This window comes from Sus scrofa, chromosome 5, assembly GCF_000003025.6.
Source record: "Sus scrofa isolate TJ Tabasco breed Duroc chromosome 5, Sscrofa11.1, whole genome shotgun sequence".
Classification (NCBI taxonomy): domain Eukaryota; kingdom Metazoa; phylum Chordata; class Mammalia; order Artiodactyla; family Suidae; genus Sus; species Sus scrofa.
In genome coordinates this window covers 61,425,039-61,437,729 of record NC_010447.5, presented here as the reverse complement: position 1 = coordinate 61,437,729, position 12,691 = coordinate 61,425,039, and the positions used below count along the sequence as shown (strand labels likewise).

General features: G+C 36.9%; 1 protein-coding gene across 2 annotated transcripts; it reads right to left on the bottom strand.

Annotated features, from left to right (window-relative positions):
* On the bottom strand, positions 3,704–12,031 carry MAGOHB (mago homolog B, exon junction complex core component). 2 transcript variants are annotated; one of them, XM_013988372.2, is made up of 6 exons: positions 11,749–11,908; positions 10,767–10,823; positions 9,037–9,095; positions 8,244–8,354; positions 5,628–5,710; positions 3,704–4,272 (listed from the first exon to the last, which is right to left on the bottom strand). In XM_013988372.2, the coding sequence occupies exons 3-6, from the start codon at positions 9,049–9,051 to the stop codon at positions 4,173–4,175; spliced, it is 309 nt and encodes a 102-aa protein (XP_013843826.1). In that variant the 5' UTR covers positions 9,052–9,095; positions 10,767–10,823; positions 11,749–11,908; the 3' UTR covers positions 3,704–4,172. The 2 variants fall into 2 exon arrangements, with proteins under 2 accessions (XP_013843826.1, XP_013843825.1); XM_013988371.2 differs by lacking the exon at positions 10,767–10,823 and having other exon boundaries at positions 11,749–12,031.

The window sequence follows — 12,691 nt, the reverse complement described above, 5'->3', positions numbered from 1 at the left end:
ATACAGAGAGGATTACTTAGACTTCAGAAATAAGTAAATATTCTTTTTTTTCTTTCTCTCACTCTGAGGGGTCTGTAGTGTCAGTGGAAGGGCCAGGACTGCAATCCAGAAATCCTGATATGTAGCACTTGATTCTCTACCTTAACATGTCAGGTTTGGGGTGTAGATGCCTGGAAGAAAGTGTGTGGCAGGGGAGCAGTGGTGTAGAGCAGAGGGTTGCCTATTAACACAATTTAGGAGCTGGAAAACATACCTCTACTTCCCTTTGAAAAAAGTGTTCTGTGACCTCAGATGTGGTTATTTTATATCTTACTGCCCCATGGAGACAGTGTTTATGTTGAGCCTTTTTTCTGTTTTGTTTTACATCCTCATAGCTGGTTAGAGGATGGACAGCTCTCATGAAAGAGGTGAGACAGGGGCAGAACAGTTTTGTGAACGTAGTTGTCTGTTTCCTCTATGTAAACTCCTTACCGTGAGTACCACATCTGCCTGTTCATTACTGTAATTGTGGCACATAGAAGAGAGATGACGCCTACACGTGTGCTCAGCGAGCAAAGTGGTTAAACATAAGAGGAACTGACAACAAGATCTAGATGTGTCATGGTTTGGCAGACAGAATGAGATTAATAACTGGAAAGCCGAATTGTGTAGCTGCTCCCTCTAAACTCTACTTTCTTTTTATTACCAAGTTCCAATTTCTGGAAAAGATGACTCCTTCCCTAAAAGAGAAAACAACCAGCATCAGACAGTAACAGCAGTAACTTCAGAGGGGACTCATTGAAACTCCTAGAACTGATCAAAGAAGCACAAAATTGGAAGCACTCAGCTTCATCTGTCATGACCACTAGTTAATAAAACAGAAAGATGAAAAAGTTAAAGAATGTTTTGAATGTTCTTATACTTGGTCTTCCCAATTCACTTTTGTGCAAAACACCACATAACACGTACACAATGTGAATACATAAAGCTTTTGCTTATATACTTCCTGGCTGTTTTACCGTAAAGGCCTTCTTCAATTAGGAAACCACACATTTTACCCATCCCTTCCTGGCAATACCAGCTTTGTCTGCTAGAAGCTTACCACACAGCTTCTAGTCACACCTTCAAACTTCATGGTCACACCTTCAACCCTCAATGGCTTATCATTTTACAGGAGCAGGCTGTTCTTCCTGTCCCAGCCTGAAGTGAAGTCTTCAGGAATAACCAACAGCTCCCAGGGAAAGATGGTCTGCATTACCCTATTTGGGGGAAGCAACCTCACATGGCCAGGCTCCCACCTCCAGAGTCATTTGTCCTCATGACTAACCTTGACACCACCCTGCAATACAAATTTTTCCTGGGTCTTACAGTAAAAACTCAAAAGGCCTCCTGTTTCCCTAATTAGCTACTTTATTCATCCTTCTTATCTTTACCAAAAAAAAAACTATTCTAAGGCTCTAGAGTTAAAATCCTTTGTACTGTCCCAACTGGCATCCAGCAGCCAACCAAACAGCAGCCATCATTCCTGCAATTTCTAAGTAACTAAATGAGAGGAAAAAATAAGCATGAAAAAAAATAACAGAAAAAAAAAATCTTGGATAGCTATTCAGTTTCTGTGCCACTAAGTGATAGAGTCTATTCATAAGTTGGAAAGGAACATGGTCTTTTGAAGGAGTGCCACAATTAAGAATTTCAATTCTTCAGTGTCCTCTCCATTGTATCACAGTTTGGACTCCAAGCGCACCCTCAAATCATCCATTCACCTTTGTTGTGTTTTGTTTTAATTTTCCATTATAACTCATTGCCACATAATGCTAAGAAATCAATTATTAAAATAATAAATTTAAGATCCACACAAAAACCTGCACATGGATGTCTACAGTTTTATTCAGAATTGCAAAAACTTAGACGCAACCAAGATGTCCCTCAGTAGGTGAATGGATAAATAAACTGTGGTACATCCAGACAATGGACTATTATTCAGCCTTAAAAAAAAAACAAACTATCAAGCCATGAAAAGACAGGGAGGAAAATTAAATGTGTACTAAAGAATTAAAGAAGTCAATCTGAAAAGGCTACATACTGTATTATTTCACCTACATGACTTCATGGAAAAAAACAAAACCATGGAGACAGTAGATTAGAGGTTGCCAGGGAATGGGGGTAGAGAAATGAATAGGCAGAGCACAGAGGATTTTGGGGGTTAGTGAAAATGTGACATGACGATACTATAATGACAGATATATCATTATACATTTGTCCAAACCCATAGAATGTACAATACCAAGAGTGAAACCTGATATAATCTATGGGTTTTGGTGATTGTGTCAATGTAGGTTCATCAGTTGTAGCAAATGTACCACTCTGGCGGGAGATGTTGATAATGGGGGAAGCTATGTATGGGTGGGGTGTGGGTAGAGGGGAGACAGATCTCTGTACTTTCTTCTCAATTTTGCTGTGAACTTAAAACTGCGCTCAAACCATGGTCCTTAAAAGAAAAAAACCATATGGATCTGTCATTAAAAATATAGCTCAACCCATGTTCACAGGTCTCACGCATTTCAAACGAAAATAACGTAGTCTAACAATAGGATATATAAATCATCTCAGCTATCACATATATTCATATTTTAAATGCCCACATGAATAGACTCATCCTGCTATCAATGAAATATCTACCCTCATTCTTAACTGTAAGAGGAGGTACAAAATCTAGAAATTCAAAATAAAAGTATATAAGTAAATAAAATGGAATGGAACAGACCGAAGGATCACCCTGACTCTCACAGTCCTCCTTGTTGCACTGTGTGTTGCTTTGGTTCAGCAACTCATAGAACTTAGCATCACTGTTGCGCCACATCCAAAAGACACATGATAACCAATGTGTTCAAATACCACTCTGTGGCATAAGCACATACACAAGAATAATCGTGATAACTGAAAGAAACGAATCTCTTACACCTCAGACTAAGTTACAAAAAGACAAATAACCTGCAGGCAGTTAAGTACAAAAGACAATGAGTTGAATAACTTTTACAAAGCACCTACAATATGGAAAAGTCTGTACTAGGTGTTGGTAGTGACACTCCATTCCATGAAGGGACCAAAGAAGGCATGGAGCACAAAACCAACACTTGAAAAACATTTATCTCAAGAGGTCTCTATTTACGGGGGAAGTGGGAGGTGGGGAAATGTACCTGCTGACCTGAATGCTATAAAATCCTGTTTCATATAAAACTAGTGTCACACAAAATTTATTTTTTAATGAATGTTTTAATATTCGTAACATTCAAATAGTATTATTAAATGAGTGAGACCATGTTCACTAGGAGTTGGGATATAAATACACACACACATTATGTTAAGTCTACATTTCAAGTAATTTTTACAGCTGAGAACTCATTTATTTCCCACAGACACAAAATATACATAATGCGAAATAGAGAATAAGGGCCTAATAAAAATGTGCCTAACTTGGGGTACTGACTTCACCTTTGTAACCTTGAGGAAATCACCGCTTATACCAAACCACTTAAATGTGAATAACCAGAGGGGTCTGCGACAAGCATAAAAAACCCAACACCTTCTGTAAAAAACTTCTGTAAGCACCAAAAAATTAAATTCCGTCAGGGTACGGTGGAAACAAGGAAGATCTTCAATTCCTTTAAACAGGTGGGAATCTGGCTGCACATATCTACATGAAAGAACCTTGTCATACGATACATCTATTAAAACAATTTTTATTATCTTTGAAGCAAATCAGATACAGCCTCCTGGAGGAAAAAAAAAACACTCTCCATCCAGGCTTTGACATATTTTATTAGAGCAACATTTCAATGAAAGGTGGTTTTTATTTACAGAATTTAATGCATGTGGGGCTGTCCAACCCACTTGGACCCAAGTGAAGATAACCATTAAGTCCATTTATGTATTTTTTTCTTTTTCTTTCTTTTTGGCCGCACTCACAGCATGTGCAAGTTCCTGGGCAGGCATAGAACCTGTGCCACAAGTGACAACACGGAATCCTTAACCTGTTGTGCCACAAGGGAACTCCATGTTTATGTATTTTCTTATTTTCAATTTGCATACAAAAAGTTTGCTTTGCATTCATAAAAACCCCAGTATTATAAATGACAACCCCTCCCTCACCCATCCCTTAATTAAATATAAAAAGTTTCAAAAAAACATACAATTTAGATTGGTTTAATCTTGAAATGTAATCCAATAAGACTAAAAACTAAACATTTCAGGTCCTGTACCAAGTAATAAAATACTCGAAGGCCTTCAGGATCCCTAAAATTTAAAAAGATAAAAGTTACTTTTGTGCTCCTAGAATGAAACAAAATACAAATTAATTCCTAAAACAAAAACCAAAAACCTAAAACAATTAAGACAAATTAATTTAGGAGAAGGATTTGCTGATAACTAAAATGGTTATATGCAACAATTCCAATCTTTATCTTTTTTTCTGTAAGAAAAAAATACATCAATTTCTTCACCAGTATTCACCTGATATTTAAAGTATTTATATCCTTACAAAAATTATAGTTATACATCACAAAAATGCATAAGGCAAATAAAATTATAAAGATAGAAAAACTCAATACTATATAATTTCACAGTATTGGTATTTCTCTAATTTTTCATAACTAAAAACATTCCCTGTGGCCTTTTAAACATTACTTTTTATATTATACCAAAAAAATTGACAATAACTTTTAATTAATTTAAAAATTCTCTGCTTGTTATACATTCGTATTTTTTTCAATTACAAAGTTTTCAATGATCATCTTTATGAATAATAAAGTTTTTTCATTATTTCAGAATATTTCCCCAGAACAGATAAATGCTCAGAGATGAAATTAGCTGGATGAATATGAATGAAAAATATTAACAGCTTTTAACTCATACTATCAAACTGCTTTTCAAAAAACACTATCTATTTATAATCCCAGTAGGACACAAATGCAACACCCTCAGCAACTAGGAGAAAATAGATATATGACAGTTTAAAAGTATCCGGTCAGTCTTTATGAACGTAGCCTTTTGTATCCAATAGTTAATACGCATTCATTTCTTTCTTTCCTCTAATAAATGTTTATAAAGCACCTACTGTTTGTCAGGCATGGCAGGAAATTTGGACTCATGGAGTTTATAATGAAACAGGTTAAGCAAACAAGTTATTATAGTTTAGGGTGACAGGAAAAAGACAGTATAAGAACATTTAGAGGAGAAAGAATGGAAAGAAATAATGAAGGCAGAGATGTTCAGACAATGGTATGTGGCAGAGACACAGAGCTTAGGAAGACACAAGTAGCTAGAGCCATACTTAAGCCATACTATGTTTTTTTCTATTTCTTTCAAGTATTTACCCAAGGAAGAGAATGATGTGATATGGGACTAATAAGGCTGATAAATCCAATAAGGATTTCTGTTAAATTTTGTGATACTGTGTAGAGATTAAGATTTTTTGACAATCAATAAAAAATATAATGCTGAATTCTTTGATAACAAGTCATCACTGATATAAAAATCAGGATTACACACATATAAACTGATATAGGATGGAATTAAAATAATCTATAGTTCTAAAATGAGCCTCTCTAACAAATTATGTCAATTTAGTCCAAATGCTTTAACATACTCACTTTGACTGATTAACATCAATAAGAGAACCTATTTTTGATGTGGTGAAAGAAATGTGTTCATCTCCAATCACGATTTCAAGCTCCTGAAAAAAATTAAACAGAGAAATGTAGTTAATATAAAAATCCATCCCAAAGACAGTTTACTCTTGCGATATGAGGTCCCAATTTTATCTGCAAGCTTTCCAGCGATCACAGGAAATAAGAAAAAAAAAAAACTTGACCTTTTCTATAAACTATAAAATAAAAACCTCATCAACTGCTTCAGGAGTCCCCAATACTAGGATGAATCAACAATTCACAGAAACAGACTCAGACTTTTTAAAACTTACGGTTACCAAAGGGGGACGGGTGGGGTGGGGGATGGCCTGGGGCTCTGGGATGGGCATAACACACTGAAGTACATGGAATGACTGGCCAATGGGGACCTGCTGTGTAGCACAAGGAACTCTATCCAATATTCTATGATAATCTATGTGGGAAAGAGAATGGATGTGTGTACATGTATAACTGAATCACTCTGTGGTACAGCAATTATCACAACCTTATAAATTAACTATACTTCAATAAAAATGAAAAAATGAAAAAGAAATTGCTCTCCAGAGATGCCATAAAGAAGATACAATCAAATGAATGATATACTTCAGAGTGACACTGGGATGTTCTTTATAATGTCAATAAAAATTAATACTATGGGTATAAGTCTACTTTAAATATGATAAATACATTTATCCTTCCTACCAGACTCTACAGACACATTGCATAATATTAACAACAGAACCACTTTAGCACCTACTGTGTGTTAGAGCCTATGCCAAGGACTTTACATTCTCTGTAATCCTTAAAATTAGGCTAAAAACCCTGACAAGGGTAGGCTTTATTAGCACAATTTTGTGAAATTCAAGACTGCCAAAGCAGAGGAAAAAAATCGTTGATATTTACAATCACTAGTAAATGATAATACAAATTTCTGAACCTTGGATCATAGGACTAAGAAATTCATAGTCTTCTGACTTCAGAAAACAATTAAGAATAAAACAAATGCAACATAATACAGATGCTTCCGGCGTGCCAAAATTACAGTATAAATTTTTCTCCAAATTTTATCTGCAAATCTAAAATGAAAAATTAAAAAGTTATAACTGCTTTCAGTTTAAATTAACAGCTTTTTCAGTTTAAATTAACAGATGCCATTAAAGACACTCCTAGCTATACGCTTGATCAGAAGACCTAATTAGCACCGTTCATAGCACACACAAAATGGAGATTTAACAAAGGCTCTCTAGCGGTCATAAAGTCTGTCTTAAAGATTCAATAGACAATTTCTAGAGCATGAGTAATCCTCCCCACTAATTAAAACGCATGAACACATCAAGTGAGTAGATGAAAACACTGGGTTTCCCTCAATCTAAGAGATGATAAAAGCTTTGTTGCTATAGTTTTTGATTTTTAATGCATATGCATACTTGCATAAGACAAAAAGATCAAAATTTACTTTGTAAAAGTATTTACAGCCCATAAAATACTGATAACTATTACCTTTGCTTTCTTAAATAATGTTTCTTTAAATAGAAGTGTTAAGTTACTGCTACAGAGCGTCAGCATCTGTTAGATTTCTCCACATTTTCTTGTAGTCAAAGGAGCTGTTAAACAGTATAATCCTTGGGAATATACAACAGCGAAATTAAATGTTTCTTCCTCCTGGGGTCATATCTCATTTCTCCAAGAGGTGAAAAGACCCAATTCAGAAATCAAACTGTCTTTCTATAGAGTGAAATTAGGCCTTCAGAGTTCTTCAGCAGCCCTCTGAGAAACATCAATTTTTCTGAAGGGAATATGAGAGGGAAAGGCAATGGTTAGTTTGAACAAAGAAACCAATCAAGTCCCTCTCTGGGGCAAATAAGAATTTCCAAAGTTATAAATCTGAAGAAAGTGAATTTTAGGTAGTTAATGAGAATCCTAATGCTCAAATTTAACAAACACCTGTGTTTTTTTCCTATTGTATTAATTATGAATTTATTATTCCTAATAAAAGTAATTAACCTACAATAGAAATGATTCATAATAGTGTGAAAAACATTGTAACTTTAGCTGGGGCAGCTGCAAAGTTCAGAAAGCATTAATTGACAGCTATGCATTGATTCCTTTACTTATAGGAGTAGCACAGAAAATAAGGCAAAGTGAAATAAAATTAGTATTTACCAGATGCCTACTAAATGGAAAACCCAAAACTCAGTGAGGATCCAGTCTAAACAAATAAGGAGAAACATAACAATTATACTAACAATTTTTATTATTACATATTTAAAGAATTACTAAACATGGGAGTTCCTTCATGGCTCAGCAGTTAATGATCCAACTAGGACTCATGAGGATGCGAGTTCAGTCCCTGGTCTTGCTCAGTGGGTTAAGGATCTGTCACTGATGTGAGCTGTGGTATGGCAACAGACGCCGGCTCAGATCCCGCGCTGCTGTGGCCGTGGCATAGGGGCATAGGCCCACAGCTATAGCTCTAATTCAACCCCTAGCCTGGGAAATTCCATATGCCTCGGGTGCCGCCCTAAAAAGCAAAAATAAATAAATAAATATTTTAAAAATAAAGAATTACTAAATACAAACCTGCCGACCAACCCTGTCAGGAGGAGGCCACAAAGCATCATCTTCCTTTGTAATTTCACTGTCGTCAATAATTCTCTTCAGTTCTTCCATTACACTCTTGTGTACATAAGCCTGAAAATAGGTTATAAAAATTTCAGGGTCTATTCTCCCCATACCTCAGAAAGAAATAATAAAATTACAAATCCTGAGTATTCAAATAGAATATCAAAAAAAAAAAAAAACCCTTAATTCTGATTCTAAAAGCACAAGTTGGGAGAAAATCATCCATCCTTATGATTTTTCTTCACTCCCTTGCCCTTTCCTTTAAATATATATTTTTCCCTCTCCACATCCTAGTCCCTTTTTAAATCTTATCCTCTTCATTTGTAACATGGACTCAAATATTTCAGAATGGTTAATGCAAAATCTACAGGGTGAACAGAGAAAAATACAAATACACATCACAGTTGATACTTTGAACTTTTTCTCACACCTAACTTTTGCACCTCTTATTTAAAATTCATACTGTGTTTAAGTCATGATTATCAATTAGTTTTAAATGACAAATAGGGTAAAAGACAAAGTTAGTTATGAATAAATTAAATAATATGCTCAAATGTGGGACTACAATTTAATATATTCAGATTGCTTCTTTTGTTGTTACAGATGCTACAACTGGAATCCCTTTTCAATCTACAAATTAGCTGCTTTTTTACAGCCTTTAATGTACTTTAAAATATGTAAATAAAAACACAGACAGGAGGAAAATGGGCTTAATGCAAAAAAAAAAATGAAACATTTGAAAAGAACTTACCTCCTTTCTGATCATGACATCATTTTTATAATTGCTGTTGTTGGCGTATCTAAGTTTTCCTGTGGGGAGTGGAAAAAAATTCAATCTAAATAGCAAAAACTGCTAAAAAATAAAATAATGACACTATAAGCAATTTTGAAGGTAGAAACCATTTTATACTATTACTTGTATTAATATTTCCTACCTCCTAGCATAAGATTAATGCTGGATATATGTTGGCTAAGTTGAAGCCAGGCAACTTTTTAAATTCATGCCTTCAATTATAATTATACAATGGGAGGGTCATTTTCAAGGCCCATTTTCTTAATCTATATCACGATCTCAACAGGGAATCTGAAAATGGAACTAATATTTCTTCTAAGTTTATATGTCTTATTTTTGCTAAGTTATTTACCCAGAGCATTTAACCTAATCTGAAAAAAAATAAATAAAAAGTAGGTTTTATTCTTTATTCACAGTTGAGAAAACAGGGAGTTAAATAACTTGCCCAGGGTCACACAAGATTCAAATCTAGATATACCTTCTTAATACTCATGCTTTCCCCACTGTTCTTTTAATTATTTTCCTTCAAATGAATGTGTGTATGTATTATGGCAATGCTAATATTTTAGAACTATGGTAAAGAAGAATACCAACTATGTGCAGCTTCTGGATAAAACTGGCCGTTTTGTTAGCTGATATATACAAATTTAGGTGTACTCCTTGAGGCATGCCTCTCCTCAGTCAGTTGCCCAGGTACAGGTGTACTGTTAACTTTTTTTTTTTTTTGTCTATTTAGGACCGAATCTGCAGCATACAGAATTCCCACGCTAGGGTCGAATCAGAGCTGTAGCCTCTGGCCTACACCACAGCCTCAGCAATGCCAGATCCTTAACCCATTGAGTGAGGCCAGGATTGATCCTGCACCCACATGGATACCAGTCAGATTTGATTCTGCTGAGCCAGGAGGGGAACTCCAAGATGTACTGCGATCTTTATCCTCTAGAATGATAGGTTACCCTGATGAGGTCCCTTAGGAATCATTGTTTATAGGACTCATTATTACTGACAGAAGTATGTGGAATGGTGGGGTGGCAGATGAGAGCTATTGTCCTGGAATGAAATTTCCCTGATAATATTAGACTACCTAATTTATGTGACTGGCTAAAAGTGATACAGACACACTGATAGTTGTTCACAGGCAAAAGTCCTGAAAACAATATCACATAAAGAACAGATGAAGGCATTTCCTTCGTGGTGCAGCAGAAACAAATCAGACTAGGAGCCATGAGGTTGTGGGTTCAATCCCTGGCCTTGCTCAGTGGGTTAAGGATCCCGTGTTGCCATGAGCTGTGGCGTAGGTTGCAGACGCGGCCAGGATCTGGTGTTGCTGTGGCTCTGGCATAGGGCAGCGGCTACGGCTCTGATTAGACCCCTACCTGGGAACCTCCATACGCCAGGTTCGGCCCTAAAAAGACAAAAAAACAAAAACAAAACAAAACAAAACAAAAAAAACCCAAAAATACAGATGAAGAATTCAGGTAAATCTGGCCCCTTAGCTAAATTTAGAAAAGACTTGGGTAGAATGAGGGAGACTAAGGTAATTAAGGTTTCTAAATAATTAGATGTAGCTACCCTGACTTCTACCTAAAATATCTGATATTCTCTCATTTTTCTAATATGTGATCCTCCCCTAATTTTTCTTTTGCGCTTTCACAGAACTTTGTCCAAAGCATGAGCACAGCACTTACCATCAGAACTGCCTTATGATTAGTTTCACGTTTGTGTCACTCAGCAAGATTTAATTCCTTGAGGGGAATTAAAGAACCCGACGCATTAATATAACCTCAATTTTTGTTTTTACATGTTGCCCAGCACATAACATGCACTCTAAAAAGAAAAGCCTATGCCGCTTTTAACAAGACTGTTCTTGTTACAGTAAGAGTTCTATATACAGTACAACTATCTAAAGAGAATCAGAGCTGTCAAAAGATGTAAATTGCTGCCATTACTTGGGCAGCAGGCACTTTCACCGGCTCCTGCAGCTCTCAGGAGTCCGACTCCTTTATTTTCCCTCAGCGTCCAAGACAATATCTACTCTCATTTTGAGACTCATCTCAACTGTCACCTTCTCTAAAGATGACCCGACTCTTTCATCCAGAACTAACCACTCCCCCGTTTTTGGAGTTTCAACGCATGCTACATGGAACAACTATATTTAAGCACCCAGAATACATCGTTACACTCATTTCTTTTACATGTCCCGCTTCCAGTTCTGAACAGCAGATTTTTTTTTTTTCTATTCATGCTGCCTTACATACAGCGCATGAATGAATAAAACGGACGCATGGGTAGTTCGAAAGTTACTGTTCACCGCAAGATTTAAGCATCCACAGGCCCACCGCGTGGCGGGGATGTTCTCATAAAACGTTCGAGTATTAGGTCGATTAATTGGATGGCCTTTAAGGTCCCTTCTGGTGAGCAGATTCTAGGATTCTGATTACTGTAGGTTCCATTTTAGTATCTGGCAGTATAGACTTTTCTGAAATAACTTACACCGATTAGTTACCTTTTACTCACAAAACCAATATACTCTCCGATATTCTTAAGCTCCTCAGCCCCAACGCACTCTCGCCAAGCCCGCGGAGGCTCGCCCTCCCCACACCGCCTCCTCCGCGGCCTCTCCGCCTCGCTTCCCCCAGCTCAGCACCGCTCAGGAGCGGCTCAACTCACCGTCCGGCCGAAACTCGAACTCCAGAAACTCGTGTCCAAACTTGCCCTTGTGTCCTACGTAGTAGCGCAGGTAGAAATCGCTGGCCATAGACATCTTGGTCCCCGAAAAGCCCGCCGAAGGCCCGGCCAACGTGCTACAGGGCGCCTGGCAGTGACGTCAGACGCTCAGGATAAACACGTCACTGCGAGCGCGGCCATTCCGCCTCCCGCATCCCCAGAGGAAAACCGGAGGGCGGAGTCTCGCGAGAGAGACTAGGCGACGCCGTGGGAGGGCAGCAGCGATGTGGACTTTGGTTTATTAGAATGAAAAGTACGTTATGTTCAAAATTAGATAGGTCATATTATATTAGGAAAGAACAGCAGTGTGAGCATATGCAAGCATTTGTTATGGGTTTCGAGCTAAGGTTTGCAAATCGCTCTGGCTTTTCTGGTCGGGTCTCTAATTCTAGGAGCATCCCTTGAAGTGGGTGTGGCCTTATTCCCCTTTTTTAGTGGGATGAATAAAGATTAAACCTGAAAACTGGAATAGCAAACATCTTACATGTTTATCATCTACAAGGTACTAAAGTTTACTTTCTCTGCTTTTTATTTCATTTAATATCCACAGCAGGCCTGTGAGGTATCAACATTTTCCTATTACAGACCAAAAACCAAATGCAAACAGGCTTTGAGAGTTTGGATAATTGGGTCATTGCCCAGCAACAACAACAAAATTTTGAGAGCCAAGATTCAAGTCTACGTCTGCCTAACACTAAAGCCCATATTTTTTCTCTGTTAGTTTGCTACAAAGTACTTTCACTATCAAAGATTAATGTAAAGACATTAGAGAAAATCGTAGTCAAGTCCTGTAAAAACATACTGTCAAAGTAATAACAGGAAAGAAAAATGTGAATATTCGAAATTATCACTACAAAACACATGTTAAATAAGTGGGAATTAAAAT

What these genes read in the sequence shown, in the direction of transcription:
- MAGOHB (XM_013988371.2), bottom strand. Translation starts at nt 11,842, where the DNA reads ATGTCTATGGCCAGCGATTTCTACCTGCGCTACTACGTAGGACACAAG. An exon ending in GTTCGAGTTTCGGCCGGACG is followed by an intron (nt 9,096 to 11,748) that starts GTGAGTTGAGCC and finishes CACTCCCCACAG; the next exon opens with GAAAACTTAGATACGCCAAC. An exon ending in ATGTCATGATCAGAAAGGAG is followed by an intron (nt 8,355 to 9,036) that starts GTAAGTTCTTTT and finishes ACCTATTTTCAG; the next exon opens with GCTTATGTACACAAGAGTGT.